The following is a 16108-nucleotide window of genomic DNA, read 5'->3' as shown; positions in this document are numbered from 1 at the left end:
AGCAACCCCCCCCCCAACAGATGGCCATCCTGCCTCTCTTTAAAAACCTTCAAAGAAGGAGACTCCTCCACACTCCGAGGGACTGTGTTCCAGTCAAACAGCTCTTACTGTCAGGAAGTTCTCCCTAATATTAATGAGGAATCTCTTTCTCTCTAGTTTAAATCCACTGCTCTGGGTCCTAGTCTCTGGGACAGCAGAAAACAGGTTTGCTCCATCCTCAATAGGACATCCCTTCAAATATTTAAACAGGGCTATCATATCACCTCTCAACCTTCTCTTCTCTAGGCTGCACATACCTAGCTCCCTAAGTCTCTCCTTACAGAGCATGGTTTCTAAACCCCTCACCATTTTGGTGGTCCTCTTCTGGACACACTCCAGCTTCTCAATATCCCTTTTGAATTGTGGTGCCCAGAACTGGATACAGTATTCCAGGTGAGGCCTGACCAAAGCAGAATAGAGTGGCACTATTACTTTCCTTGATCTAGACACTATACTTCTGTTGATGCAGTCTAGAATTGCATTGGCCTTTTTAAGCTGCCGCATCACACTCATGTTCAACTTGTGGTTTTACTATACTCTGCCTTTTCCCCAAGACTGGGATTCAAGTTGGCCTACAAATTAGAATACTACATTTAGGGCACAAAAACCAAATTTACAGATATGGGATGGGGGATACATGGCTCAGCAGTACTACATGTGAAGAAGATCTTGGGATTATTGTTGAGGAGAATGGGTATTTGGAGGTAGTACAAGGTTCCAAGGTGCTTGAGGGGAGTGCTGGGTATTTATTTTACTTTATTTTATTTGTTTGTTTGTTTGTTTGTTTGACATGTTAGGAGGGTTTTCTATGCGGTTTGGGGATAAAAATTACAAGAAAACCACATAATTTTCTTTTTGAAGGGGAAGTATTGGGAAGCTTCTGGAGACTAGTGGGCATTAAAGTGATCACAAAAGTAGGTTTCAGGGGCCACCTGAGGCTCACAGGTCACACTAGGATTACCCTTGCTTTAATGGTTTCCCTTTCAATTTTTCAGGGTCGGAAAGGTGCAAGTGGAGAGCCTGGCCTACCAGGTCCCACTGGTCTCCGTGGAGAGTCTGGTGAGAGGGTAAGAAGGGAAAATACCTTCTGTAAAGTGAATGCTGGACCAAATGTTGACTGGGTTAAAATGACTACAGAGAACATTACTATTCTGCAATTAATCTAATGGTTGGCTTGGTTCAATTCAATTCAATTAATTGAATTGACATCTCATTTACACGTTAACAGATTGGTTAATTTTCAATTACATTTCAACCTTAACCCAAATTGCAGGTGCTGAGCACCACTTTAAAACTTTATATTTCTCCTGCGTGGTGGAAAACAAAGGCCACTTTTTTTAATGATGAAACCTTTCACAAAACATGACTATATTGTGAGGGGTGAGGGTCTGTGAAAACTCTGGTCTCACAGCTCTTTATGGCAAGAGCCATGCAGCTTGTGATGATTTTGCAGTGCAACACAGGTAGAGTTTCCTGACCAAAGGAGACTGAGTCTGAGTGACCATCCTTTTGATTGAGGAAGTTTCAAACTCACCATCACTCACAAACCCTGAGGGGGAGCAGAAACTTACACAGCAGGAGATGTTGTTGTTGTTACTACAATATTAGCAACAAGTACAACAACCATGCTAATTTATAATGCCCTTTCTACCAAAGGGTGGGCCATCAAACACATACCATTAAAGACTATGGCCTTTTCTTCATGGGTCAGGATACTAGTGGGCAGCCTGGAGTATCTTGGCCTGACAATTACTCCAATCCCCCCTCCCCCGCTACCTAACCTTCCATCTCTGTGCCATGGCAGCTGTCTGCACAAGTGTCCCACTGACCCACCTAGTGCATCTGCCGCTGTCATGGGTCACTTGCTTCTGAGTGAGGCACTCAGCAATGGCTTGGCACCTCATCCTCAGAGGGAGTGACCCATGAAGGCAGTGGCAGCTGACACACCTGTGACTCAGTGGGACATCCATACAGACAACCATCCTGGTGTGGAAACAGAGAGCTCTGGATCATCTGGATCATTCTATGATTCTTTGATCTGGTGCAATGTCTGGGGCTGTGAGTCTGTGGAGAGCAGGCTCAGGGATGCAGGTGAAGCTGGCAAGGAAAGCCGCTCCCTGCATCCAAAAACTCAACAAGGACTGCAAAGCCCATCACTGTGTGAGTAGCTAGGAAATGTGTTAGCTAGTGCGTTTAGGCTTTTTGTTATGTTGTCTAATAGCTTGCCTGAAATGAACATCTTGTAGCTATGCTTTCTGTACCTGCAAGGCAAGGAGGTTTTGCATGAGTGACATCTTTTTACTCTACTCTGCTTATTTAGAATAAATATTTTTCTTTAAAAGTATCTGTTGTCTCTGCTCCTGTACATGTGCCTTAGCTTGGTTGCTGATTGCTTAAGCTAGCAAGGAAAAGGAAACTAAGGTGGGTTACAGACCGCCAAAAAGCGGCGGTCTGCTGCCGCCGCCCGTTACAGCATCCGGGAACCACAGCAGCCCCTTCCTGCGCCCTGGAAGAGACGCCGCAAGTGCCAAAGCGCGCACTTGTGGCATAATTTCTGGGGCGCGACATGCGGACGCAGCGCATCTACTACGTCAAGATGGCAGCGGCCGTGTGGAACGGCCACCACCATTTCGTATGGACTCAGTCCGTACTAGGGTTAGGGGCGTCTGGAAGAGACGCCCCTTTCTTACCCTAGTACGGACTGAGTCCATGCTAGGGTGCCCATTTGTAACGGGCCTACAAGTCCCTAGCAAGTCCCAGTGTGTGCCAAAGGGAATTCATTGGAAAATCCACTGGGTGGTGGCAGCGAGAATAGAGGATCTCAAGGGGTCTCATTCAGCTCAGCAGGGAGTGGGAATGGAGACCTAGGAGACTCTAGAAGGGAAATAAGGGATCCCCTGGGGGTCAAGAGCCAAGTACAGGGTGGCTGGGTGGCTGCTTGGACCCCTGGGATCATCACATCTGGAATAACAGGTAAGTTTTTTAAAACCAATTTTAGAGTGTTATATCCCAGTTCTGATGCAAAATATACTGGGTGTTGCCTTGACTGCTCGCACAGGAATGCCCAGTCAAAAGGATCTCCAGATTGTAATATGCCCTACACCAGTGGCAGCTGATGGCTTCCATATTAATTGGGCAGTGAGCTATCCAAAGTGCTAGCTAGATGCTATCCCCAAATTACATTCACTGCCCAATAACATAAAAATAAATAAATAAAAATTTTATTTATATACCGCCCTTCCTCAGATCAGGGTGGTTTACAGCACTTTAAAACATTACAATACACCATTAAAAACATTACAATAAAAACACAAAAGCCCCGAGTTAGCCAGTCCTCTTGCCAGTGAGGAGGAAGGAGGTCCGTAGGACAACTTAGTTGGGGAATGCGTTGCCAAAAAGGAAGGTCTTCAGATCCTTTTTGAATTGGGCCAGGGAGGTGGCCGAGCGGAGCTCTATGGGCAGCGTGTTCCAAAGGGCCGGGGCGGCGATGGAGAACGTCTTCCTGGTAGTGGAGACAAGCCTGGCCCCAGGAACCCTAAGTAGTTGCTGCCCAGATGTTCTGAGGGTGCGGGACGGAATATATGGGGAGAGGCGGTCCTTCAGATATCCTGGGCCCAAGCCATTTAGGGCTTTATAGGTCATCACCAACACCTTATATTGCGCCCGGGAACCACCGGCTTCCATTGCTATAAAAAGTTAAAACATTTTAAGTTGATTCATCAGTCTTTGAACCAATTTGGGCACAGAGGTATGCCCCCCCCCAAAAAAAAAAAAAGAAACACATAAACATATTTTCCTCATATTGCCCTGGTTCCCAGTCTGTCAGAAGAAAACAAACAATGTGTAGTCATCATGGATGTAAGAAGCAAGTATATCTGCTCATATGTAAAGTTAACTTCAAGACTTTCCCAACATGGTGCTGTCTAGATATGTGGGACTGTAACCACCATCACTCCTAACTAGCAGTGCTTGTAGGCAGAGGATGGGAGTTGTAATCTAACAACACCTGGAGAAGACTACTGTAGTTGTGAAGCATTCTTTAAACCACTTTTGCTTTCTGGGAAAAAATCACCTTAAACCTTTTGGCCTGGTGGATTAAGATGGATTCTCTCCTCTATTCATTCTTTACTCATCCTCTTCTTGTTCCCAGGGTCCTACTGGAGTTTCTGGACCCAAAGGTAATCAGGTAAGCTAAAAATTTGAATCATCTCTGTCATTAATACTGCACATCTCTGAGTTTAACAACTGTCCAATAGCCCCTGCTCCCTATTGAATCAAGGTGATTTACCTAAGAATTATCTTAAAAGGTCTCATTTGGTCACTCCAGTTTGGCCTGTGATTGTTGTTACTTTACTACTGTTGCTACCATCTTTATTGTTATCATGTCATCTTTCAGTATAAAAATATTATGGAAGCATATTAAAAAAAATTTTTTTAATTACTTAAAACATGAACAAACATACCAAAAAAGAACATTAATAGAATTAGCAACTAATAAAAAGTTGGTCTTGGAAAAGTTACTTTTTTGACTGCAACTCCCCAAATCCCTCCTCAGTGTCACTACTTGTTTTGCTAACTGGGGGTTTTTTGGAAGTTAAAAAAAGGAACATTTCTAAGTGTGCCCTCAGGTAGTCATAAAAGAGCAGTCCAAAGAGTCCCAAAGGCCCTCTTGGACACTCCATTTGAGGACCAATCTGAAAGAAGTTAAATGGGCTTCCTTGTGGAAAGAGTGCCACACATTTGGTCACATCAAAGACAAGGAGATCCTTACTGGTGCATCAAGTTCCCTCAAATCCCTGGAGGCGTTGGAACTGACCGGCATCTCATGAAGTTTGGCCTGAGAGCACAAGTTGTGAAAGAAAGCAATATAACTTGAGTTTTCTTTATTAATAGTAATGCCCATGTTCTGCTTCCATTTCCAGGGCATTGCAGGAGCAGATGGCCTGCCAGGTGATAAAGGAGAGCTGGTAGGTGATGTTACATCTAGGAGCCTCACAATGCATTGCAAGATGAAGTGGAGATTGGGTGGTGGTGGTGGTGGTTTTATTATTATTATTATTATTATTATTATTATTATTAATTTTTATCCTGCCTTTCTCCCTTTCTCCCGATAATGGGACTCAAGGTGGCTAACAACATAAACAATACAGAAGTATCAATAAAATTATAAATATAAGATTTAAAAACCAGTTAATCAGTATTTCAAGTTAAAAACATTAAACATTAAAAATATATTAAAAAAACACTATAGTCCTTCCACATCTGTGGCTTTGGCTTTTGTGGATTTGATTATTCATGGATTTCATTAATATGTTTTCTCTAGGAACCTCTCCTCCAGCATGACTCTGCTGGAAGTTGACCATAGAATCATACTGGAGGACCTAGAGATTCCTAGAGAAAACATATCTCTAGACACTTGTAGATCTTGCAGCACAATTTGATGACCAACCTCTACCTGATGTTGATCCGGAGCCCTGGTGGTGTAGTAGTCAAATGCCGGTACTGCAGCCTCTCACAACCACAGAGTTGTGAGTTCAACCCTGCAGGGCTCCAGGGTTAACTCAGCCTTGCATCCTTCCGTAGGTCACTAAAATGAGTACCCAGCTTGTTGGGGGCAATTAACGTGCACATTGTAAACTGCTTAGGGAGTGCTTAAATGCACTGATAAGTGGTATAGAAATGTAATTGCTATTGTTACTTGCTATTGCTATCACTGAGCTGTGCTTGAGGACATAGAGGTTCCTAGACAGGTGGAAAAAATTGTGCTTTTTTTATTAGCAGTTTTTCCACTTTTACAGTGGTCCTGTGCCCCTAACTCCAATGAATATGGAGGGCCCACTGTACATTAAAAGATTGTATACCAGCTTCCAGAGCTGTACAACATTAAAAGTCCAACCCTAACTATTTTATAAAATCCTGATTGCACAGAAATGTTTTGACCTGACATTGGGAGGAAAGCAGGGATGAGGCCAACTTGGTGTCTCAAGGGAAGGAGATCCAGGGCCTGAGAGCAGTCACCAGTGCCATAGGTACAGAACCTTCTCAATGGCTCCTCTCACCCTCTGGAACTTCCTTCCTCAGAAGGCTAGGTTGGCCCCCTCTCTGTGCTCTTTTCACCAGCAGACAAAGATCTTCTTAAGCAGGTTTTAATGAGGGAGCCTTCTTATGGGTGGGTACTCTAACTTTAACTTTTTATGTTTTAAAATGATTTTACATTGTTTATTGCATGATTTTATAATTAGCAATATTTTAATTATGTTTTAAGGTTCCCCCCCCCCCTATTTTTAGCACATTTTATCTTATTGTTTGTTTGCGAATAACCTTTGGTCCCAGATCAGCAGAATATAATTGCAGTCAATCAATCAATCAATCAATCAATCATGTCTAATTATTTAGAAATGATTTTTTTCTTTCTGTTTCTTTCTTTCCTCCCCCTCCCCTCCAGGGTCCTTTTGGCCCAACTGGACAAAAAGGAGAGGTAAGTTTCATATACTGAACGTCCAAATGTAAAATGATTTCTTAAGAAAATAAAATGTGAATTAATGCACTCTCTCTTCAGTTTATATTCCCATTTGTCAAATCTTACTCTTCAGAATACACCTATCTCAACCTCTCCTGTGCACAAACCGAGCTACAGATAGATGTTCCTTTTTACTTCTTAACCACTCCTTCTTAGCCAGCTCAGATGTCCAATGTAATTACAAAACACATTACTTTTTTGAACAAAGAGATTCCCATCTCCATGCCAATGCGGGATCAATTCAGAATCAGTTCAGTGTCCCCACTATGTTTACCATGATCGAATGTCTCCATACCATTTTAACCTTGTTGCCTTTTACATTTGCCATGTATTGATTTAAAGGGGAGGCGCCTCCATTTCCAGGAATGATACAGCGCCATCCAAATGGATTTGGTAGTGTACTCGCACTACTGAAGATGCAGATCATTGCTGCTCTTAAAAAAAGAACTGCTAAGGTTTCCAGTGCCAAATGCACTGGTTTAAGTGGGCTTTTCAGCCACCCCCCTACAAACTGTGGTTGGGGCAAGTGTGACTGTCACGGAAATAAACCAGTTCCAAGCTAGTTTATTTCTGTAATGTGAATGGCTCCTTAGACTTCCTGGTCTATTGGCAGGTAAGAATTTTAGAACACGATCCTAACTGGCCAAGATGCTCAAAATCCAGTTGAGCTGACACTAGGCCGGCTAAAGCTGTGCTGAATCGGAATCTGTCTCACCTTAGAGGTGTTGGAAATTTCTTTTAAGATTACTTTGGCCCTGGCCTACCTTTGTTCTAGCATTTCATCTGTGTCCCTGGGCTGGTAAAGTTTAAGTTCTGGCATAATGTGCCCAGATTCCTTGCCCTCAACCCTTCTTCATCCCATTTTGATTCTTCAGTGAGCAGACCTCAGCCAGCAGAGCAGTTTGGCCAAGGATATGGTTTGCTGGCAGATCTCAGCATCCAGCTGGTGGAAGATGATTCTGTCAGGAGAAAAGCATTTCTCCCAGCAGAAAAAGATTTCTGCCAATTTAGGCCTGTGTTAGTATTGCACTGTAACTGTAGACCAGTGTAATCTAAATGCATTACCGTTATACTGCATGGTTGCACATACTGCAGACGAGAATTAAGACAATTGAAAGCTTGTAATGAGAGCTGCACTGTTTATCTCTTAAGGTCTGGTGAACCAAAGCCTAATTCACATATGCAAGCTATGAGACGTGGATGTTGTTATTCTCAGTTGCTCAGTCTACCAGACTGCATTGACTAGAATTTTGGTACTATCCATGATTCACATTCTATCCAAGAATCTAGGAATCAGTGTATTATTGTCAGATAATGTGGCATGCTCTAAGTAGTGACATCTTTAGTAATTGTGATAGTGGGATCCTATCTATAGCAATTGCAATTGGATGTTTTATCAGTTCATTTGGAATTGCTCCCATAACACCTATCACCACAAGATGGTTTCTCTTCCCCAACATGCATAGTCCCCATTTGTAGGTCATGATGATGATGGGCTATCAGTCTTGATGCCGTCAGGGTTATCAATCTTGGTGCTGTTGATAGAGTCTTTTTTACCAAACCCGCCCCCATACCCAGATGGTGTACAACAGTTTTAAAGTAAACAATAAAACAAAACAAAACAAAAATCCCCCAAGAAAGGTTTTACAAAAGCCATTAAAACAACTGCATTAAAAAGTAATGTAAAAGGCTAGATTAAAAAGAAAGATGTAAATACCTTTTCTGAAAGCCAAAAGAGTGTGAGCCAAGCAAATAATTCTAGCGGCATTATATTTCACAAATAAGGAGCAGTATAGGAGAAAGTACTTTTGTCCATGGCTGTGACAGATGGATCTTTGCAGGTAGCAGCATCCACACAAGAAGCTCTGCTTCAGATCCTAATAAGTGAACAAGCTCTGAGCAAGTAAGGATGTCACATAGTCAGGCCATAAGCCTCTGAAGATTTTAATGGCTAAAATCAACACCTAAAATAAAGGCCTAGCACTGAGCTTAGAAGTACAATTGACCCTCTGTATCCACGGATTTGTTATCCACAGTTTCAAGCATTCATGGCTTGAAAATATTCAAAAAATATTTAAATTCCAAAAAAGCAAATGTTGATATTACCATTTTTATAAGAGTCACCACTTTACCATCCATTGTATTTAATGGGGCTTGAGCATCCATGGATTTTGGTCCTGGAACAAAACCACAGCAGGTACCAAGGACCCACTGCATGTACAGGTTGAGTCTCCCTTATCCAAAATGCTTGGGGCCAGAAATGTTTTGGATTTCCGATTATATGTAAATACTGAGAAATTCTGGAGATGGGACCCAATTCTAAACACAAAATTCATCTATGTTTCACATACATCTTATATAAATAGCCTGAATGTAAATTTATGCACAATATTTTTTAATAATTTTGTACATGAAACAAAGTTTGTGTACATTCAATCTTTAGAGAACAAAGGTGTCACTATCTCAGCTACCCATGTGGGCAGTTTAGGATTTTGGAGTATTTTGGATTTCGATAAGGATCCCGATAAGGGAGACTCATCCTGTAATTTCCTTGGTAGACAGTTTCAACAGGTAGTTTTCCCTGGGGGTAAGCCCCTTATGAGAATTGGAAGTAAAGGGAAATAATTCTTTTATTTATTTACTCAATTTATACCTGCTTTTCTCCCACCAAAGTTTTGGTTTTTGGAATATTTTGGATTTTAGAATTCCGGATAAGGCTCAGCCTGCATAAACTGAATGAACTTAGTGCCAGCAGTGTTGCCAGTTTCTGGGGCATTCCCTGGAATCCGGGTAATTTAATTATTTTTTTAACGGAGATTTTGACTGAATATTCCAGTAAATATTGGGAATTCCAGGGATTTTGGATTTTGGTAAAACATTGTGGGGAATATCTTCGAGGCTTGTTGGCAATACCTCCACCCAACCCACATCACTCTGGGTTCTTGCCACATGCAGAATGGGACATAGAAAGAGTGTTATTGTATGGAGAAGTTGCAGTGTTCCCTCTTAGACAGTTACTATGGATCCAGACCTTATTTTGTGTAAATATAGGTGTGGTACAAACCACCAACAAGCAGAGTACCAGCGCCGGCATTAGGGTACACGCTCCCTAACCTAATATGTCATGGCGATGTAACAATGGCATCACAATGGCATCACATCAGCACCGTGCGGCACATACGTAACCAGTGCACCAGCGGCACACTTCTTACACTGCCACCACGGCGTAAAAAGAACCTGCTTTTTGCAGGTTCTTTTTCCGCCGGGGGAAAGCTGTGTGGTTTGGCAGCTGCAGCTTCTCTCCGGTGGAAAAACTGCCACCGCCAGCCCAGACCTTCAAGAAGGTATGTACTGGGCCATAGATAGCACTTCTTGTACCCACAAGAGAGAAGATATGCCCTTCCAGTGGTAGCCTTTCAGATTTTATGTCTAGGTTGAGAATTGTGGAGGTTGCTCAAGGCCCATAGGACTAACCCAGACCCCATACACAAACACAGAGACACACACAGACAGCATTGCTGTGGAGGGAAGTCTAAAAGTGGCCTGTCACTCTGGCAGCAATTTCCAAGTGATCTTATTGATCATTTAAAGGATCTTTCAGGAAGGCCTGAGCCTGTTTTAGTCCTATGGTAGTTCCTTCAGAAAAAAAAGCTAAAAATGACTTTGGAAATGGTGTAGGAGGCAGCAGCTAAATGGGAAAAGAATAAAGCCCTATATGTACATGGAAGATCATCTGTATCTTGTCCTATATGCTTGGTTTTAATGTCATTAGTATTATTAGTTTTGGAAATTGGCATCCTGGCTTTCACCAAAGTAGTCAGAAGTCAGCTCAGGTCATGAACAAGAAACTATAGTGATATAAAGAATGCCTCAAAGTTTAATTTTGGGCCAGATTTAGAGGATTTCCACTGTCCTCCTTTATATGGCAGCTCCCCCCTTTAAAATGCTACACAGGCATTGCTAAATGGGGGGAACATGTGAGGATGGATACTCAAAAAAAAAAAAAAAATCAGGCACAGGGACTTTCCATAACAGAGCTTTTCCACAAGCAGAAGACAGATTCCGGGTTCAGTCATCAACAGGAGAAAACAATATACAACATTGCTCCAATAGCCTACTGTTCAAAATAGAAGTGGCATTAAATCTGCCTGAATGCAGGTTCCATGTCCTTGTATTGCATGGGGCAGAGATGGGGGGGGGGGGGGGTATTCTCAAGCCCATGTCTCAACAAAAATCACACACACACACACACACACACACACACTGAAACTGCTATTTGCATAGGGAGATATGACTGTTGACATTCCTGCAAGCTTGTTGTAGAAGATGCAGATAACAACAGCAGCTATTCACTACATTTTTAAAATTCCATTTGCACCCCATCTTTCCTTCTAAGGTCAAAGGGGGTTGCTTAGTGGGAAGTGAATCGAGAGCAGCTTACATTCAGCAAGATCATTATGGCCTCATTTCCACTACATAATAAACCAGTTTTCAAATATATCTGACTCATTTTAAATGGCCCTTGTTCTCACTTGCTCCGAATTCCTGGCACAGTTTGTCAAGGGGCCCCAGTGCTAAACCCATTTAAAATGCTTTTTCTGGATCAGCTGATTTCCCCGCATCTTTTGCAATGAATCGATTCAGTGCTAGTGTGAACGAGCTGCAGATCTGAATCAGTTCCCTGTGGCACAGTCAGCCCTGTGATGCGACTCCATGTTGAATCGATCCATTGATGAATGTGAACGCAAAGTGGATTAAATTGAAACGGGTATGGTTTGATCACTACTTGAGTAGTGTGAATGTCTATTCAGTGCTAGATCGCTTCTTCAATTCGACTCAAAAAATTGATTATTCTGTAGTGAGAATGAGGCCTATATTCTTCAAAACCTTTATATCTTGCCACTGGGTCAACATCTCTCCACTTCTTATCTTTGTAGCCAGGAAAACGGGGCGAGCTGGGCCCTAAAGGAGTCCAGGGACCAAATGGAACAGTTGGTGTGCCAGGAATTCCAGGACATCCAGGCAAAATGGGTATACAAGGAGAACAAGGAGTCCCTGGGATTACTGGGAAACCTGGCTCACCAGTAAGTATAGCCTCTTCATCTCATTTGCTGTTGCATCTATCCATTTTATCTCCTTCCATTTTTCCATTCAAGATGCAGCTGTTCATAAGAATGTTGTCCAGTTAAAGATGTCTTAAGGAACAATTCCTTGTTGGGATGACCCACATTGCAACTATCCAGAATCTTGCATTTGCTCCAGCCAGGGTGAAGGATTTTGTGTATTGGAGCCAGCATGGCATAGTGATTTGAGAGTTGGACCATGACTCTGGAGAACAGGAATCCCTGCTCAGCCATGGAAATCCACTCACATACTCAGAAATGTTCAGAAAACCCTGTAATAGCTTTACCTTAAGGTTGGCATGTCAGAAATGACTTGAAGGCACATAATAACAACAACCATATTTTCATGTTTTCTTCTCCATTTTTGAAAAATCAAATCTTTCTCTTCCATAGTGGGAAAGGGAGTCCCTTCAGCTTCCAGCCTGGAGCATTTGTTTGACGTGTTGTAGGTCTAGGCAACAAGGAAGCTTTTGGTTCTGGAAAACTATAGCATCCACAGATTAAAGCCTAGTGGAAGTTGCTGTCTATCAACACCTTGAGTGCCACAGTTTGCCCAACCCTCATGTACAGAGATAAACCAAATTTATCTTCTTAACTCTGCATGCCCACAGATTACTGGCAGGGAAAAGAGGGAGAGAGAAGTCCTATTTAGGCAACCAAGATAGGGTTAACTGGACATGGGAGGAAAGCAGGAAGGCTAGGCCTGTTCCCTTCTCTTGTACCTCTCTTCACATGAAGAGCACTAGTCCAAAGAGAAGAGTGTTGTCTAGATCTAAATTATTTCTTCATGATTGGAAATCCAGATTTTTCTAGGCTTCCGACTACATGGAGAGCCTCCACATAAAGTAGAGGCTTTCTTTTTCAAACTACTGCTCTCCACATGAAGAGAACGATTATCAGTCTTGCACCCTTTGCTCACACTTTCAGTTAACTCTGATGTGAACACCTAAACAGGGGTATGGTCTAATGATGAGACATCACTCACTAGTGTAGAAGGGACATGTCAGGATGTAAGCAGCACAAAAAGTGAAGTGGGCAGCACAGCAGAAGGTGAGTACATTCTGCATGTATCAAAAAAGGGATGAGCAATGACTGGGTGGTACTAGAACAGGTTGGGCAACTAGGTAGCCAGTTCTCTCTCCCCTGTGCCTCCCAGTGGGCCATGCTGGCACACCTGATACAACTAGTAGTGGTGTTTCATCACTTCCCATTTTGATTTGGGCTATATTTGGGCTCTTTTCTTTTCTTTCCTTCTTTCTTTCTTTCCTTTTTTTTCACTTATGGGGGAGCAATTGGTACATTTTGTAGCAGTGTTGAAGCAACTGAGATTGTGTGGGTAAAAATCTCCTTAAAAGAAGAAATTTTAAAACTGGGGTCTAGAGGCTTTGCAGGGCTGCAAGGGCCACACTTTGGGTTCCCAAGGGCTGCATATGGCCCTCTGTCTGCAGCTGCCCACCTCTGTGCTAAAAAGTTCCCATCTGGAAGCCATCTGAGACAGTAATCTGATTCTTTATTGTTTCAGGATTCCTTGGGGCCAATCCAATGTGTCATGGTAGTGGCTTAATTTAAAATCTGTCTACTTTTTGTAGAGGTTTGGCTGGTGATCACCCAATGCAACCCTAACTATTATGACTGTTTGTGTCATTATATCAATATATCTTTACTCGATTTCAGGGGAAAGAAGCCAGTGAGCAACATATACGAGAACTCTGTGGTGGATTGATCAGTGGTGAGTGTAGACAGATGTTACTAGATCTCTATGGAAGATCTGTTGATATCAGTTGTATAGATATAAGAAATTGTTTTCATGAAGGTTTCTGAAAAAAACAAGCCTAACGAGCTCTTGCATATTTTTTGGGTAGATGTTCACCTTAAATTTAAATGCAAATTAAATTTAAATGCAAATTTAAGAATGTAATATGTAGATAAGACAAACAAGATGGCTGTACTTCCTGCATGAGATCCAGAGCTTGAAAAAAGCTGTTGTATCACAACTCATGGTGCCTGAAAGATTCAGAGAGGTGTAATGCAAAAGAGCAGCTTTTTCAGGCTATGCATGCCACGGTGGGTAACAGGATACCACACTAGACAATTCCTTGATTTCAACCAGTCAGGGCATGCTTTGGTTCAGGGTATCATCTGAAGACAGATCAGAAAGATCTAGGCAAGGCTATGTGGTACATGACCTGGGAGCCTTATTTATGCTGTTTTTTTATTATTATTATGGTGGAAGGATTGGACAGATCTCTCTGGTTCATAACACACTGCAGAAATAATCCAGTTTGAGACTGCTTTAACTGCCCTCACTCAGTGCTAAGGAATCCTGGGAATTGTAGTTTATTGTGGCACCAGAACTCTCTGGCAGAGAAATCTAAATGTCTCTCAAAACTACAGGACCCAGAATTCCCTAGCATTGAGCCAGGGCAGTTAAGCAGTCTCAGACTGGATTATTGTTGCAATGTATCTTGGACCTTTATCACACCAGCACCCCCAACCTGGAATAGAGTGGTGATTCCTGGCTCTAATGTAAGCAGGAGAAGGGAATCTCTTCTGGTTTTAGTGAGGCAAGGGAGAGAGAAGAAACAGCTGGTGGCTCATATCTCACTGGCTGGTACCCACTCTGCATTTTAGTCCAGACCTTGAATTAACTATCCGAGATGCTGATCTTTATTTCCTTTTGGTTAGCTCCTTCAAAATTTGTACTCAAGCCCAGAATGGATCACACTCACACACAGAGATATTTGAGTCGCTAATTGCCATCCTCATTCTCGCTCTCGCTGCATCCACACTGCAGAAATAATCCAGGTTGAAACCATTTTAATAGCCATGGCTCAATCCAGGAAATTGTAGATTGGTGAGAAATTGAACCTTCTCTGTCAGAGGGCTCTGGTGGCAGAACAAGCTATATCTCCCACAATTCCATAGCATTGAGCCATGGCAGTTAAAGTGATATCATACTGGATTATTTCTATAGTGTGGATGCAACCTCCCACACAGAGAGAAAGCACTGTTCGCAGCTCCCTGTCAAGTGAACTTTTGGTGACTAGCCTGAATTTGCTGCCATCTACTGTATTACTTTGTTATTCATCTGTAGTAAGCATTTTTAAAAGAACCTTCAAATGTATTTCAAGAGTGAGTTACCAAAAGGAATAAAATCAATAATGTATACACATATATATTTGAAAATCTCCAGAGTTATAACAGCAGCATAAAACAAGCTGTTTTGGAAAAACTTGGGGAAATAAAAAGAAGTCTTTATGTGATACTGAACAATGATAATGCATAGCAGGCACTATGCAAACCTCTTGGGGGAATTGTATGGAATTGCTCTGTTTCATGTTATGGAGTCTGTATTATGGAGTTTTGTGTTTGTTTTTAATTTCAGAGCAAATTGCCCAGTTAGCTGCTAACCTAAGGAAGCCTCTGGCTCCTGGACTCACAGGGCGCCCTGGGCCTGCTGGTCCGCCAGGCCCACCCGGGGCAACAGGGAGTGTCGGACATCCTGGTGCTCGTGGCCCACCTGGGTACAGAGGGCCAACTGGGGACTTGGGCGATCCTGGTCCTAGAGGTTTGTGATGGTTCAAATTATAGCAGACCAGTGTTCATGTCAGAATCTGCTATGATGAAATGTCAGAATCTGCCATGATGAGAAATATGAGGGGATATAGCAACGGTGATGTAGTGATATGTTAAAATGGGGATAGAGAAACAGAGCTATGGTTTACTAGAGGAAAGCACAGGAAGGGAAGGCAAACAGCAGAGAGATCTGTAATTCAACTCAAATGCAAAAACATAGACTGATGGACAATGGCTGGAATCGTTAAGATAAGTCTCTGTTAGGTCCTCTGTGAGAAACCTCAAATAGTAAAGTCCCAATGCATTGGCTCTCTCTTTAGGATTCTTCTGTTCCAGCTAAAATGCAGAGGAGTGGCTTCCCTGCATGGATATCCAGTGGAGCTTTGAAAGCTTGCAACATGTATGTTGTAGGGCTTTTCTCACAACGATGAAACAACAGCAGTGTTAACAGCCATTCCATTCTTGAGAAGTCTCACAGATGGTGAATCTTTTCATTGTCAGGGATGATGGGAGTTGTTGCTCTACACCTCAGGCTGTAACTCACCACCTTGTTAATGAAGCTGAGCTGACCAGCTTTGGTCAGTGGTTATTGCTTTCTCCCAAAGCAGCAGAGTTTTCTGAGAATAGGCTGAAGACCCTGACAATCTTCTCCAAGCCTTCTCACTCTTCTTCTTCAGATGTCTCCAAACACCATCAGGATTCTGCTGGTTCTTGGATCTTCACTCAAGACACCAACACAACTCAGTAGTCTTAGATAAAAGATCTACTTTATTCTACTATATACAGTTACTATCTCTATATGCCCAACAATCCACAATATCTCTACACTCTACCAATACTCCTCAACTAC

At 42.4% G+C, this 16108-nt stretch overlaps 1 protein-coding gene across 1 annotated transcript in view; it reads left to right on the top strand.

Moving 5' to 3' along the window:
* COL9A3 (collagen type IX alpha 3 chain) overlaps nucleotides 1-16108 on the top strand; it is a 76112-nt gene that overhangs the window by 56805 nt on the left and 3199 nt on the right. The window contains exons 24-30 of the mRNA XM_089513650.1: nucleotides 1035-1106; nucleotides 4190-4225; nucleotides 4962-5006; nucleotides 6485-6517; nucleotides 11497-11643; nucleotides 13357-13411; nucleotides 15068-15250. Coding sequence (XP_089369776.1) covers nucleotides 1035-1106; nucleotides 4190-4225; nucleotides 4962-5006; nucleotides 6485-6517; nucleotides 11497-11643; nucleotides 13357-13411; nucleotides 15068-15250 — 571 coding nt within the window. The remainder of the gene's footprint in view (nucleotides 1-1034; nucleotides 1107-4189; nucleotides 4226-4961; nucleotides 5007-6484; nucleotides 6518-11496; nucleotides 11644-13356; nucleotides 13412-15067; nucleotides 15251-16108) is intronic.

The sequence above is a fragment of the Sceloporus occidentalis genome, unplaced genomic scaffold (genome assembly GCF_023333645.1).
Source record: "Sceloporus occidentalis isolate IW3139 unplaced genomic scaffold, rSceOcc1.0.p SCAF_3, whole genome shotgun sequence".
NCBI lineage: Eukaryota > Metazoa > Chordata > Lepidosauria > Squamata > Phrynosomatidae > Sceloporus > Sceloporus occidentalis.
The sequence above is the reverse complement of the archived record's forward strand: the minus strand, read 5'-3'. Positions and strand labels throughout refer to the sequence as shown.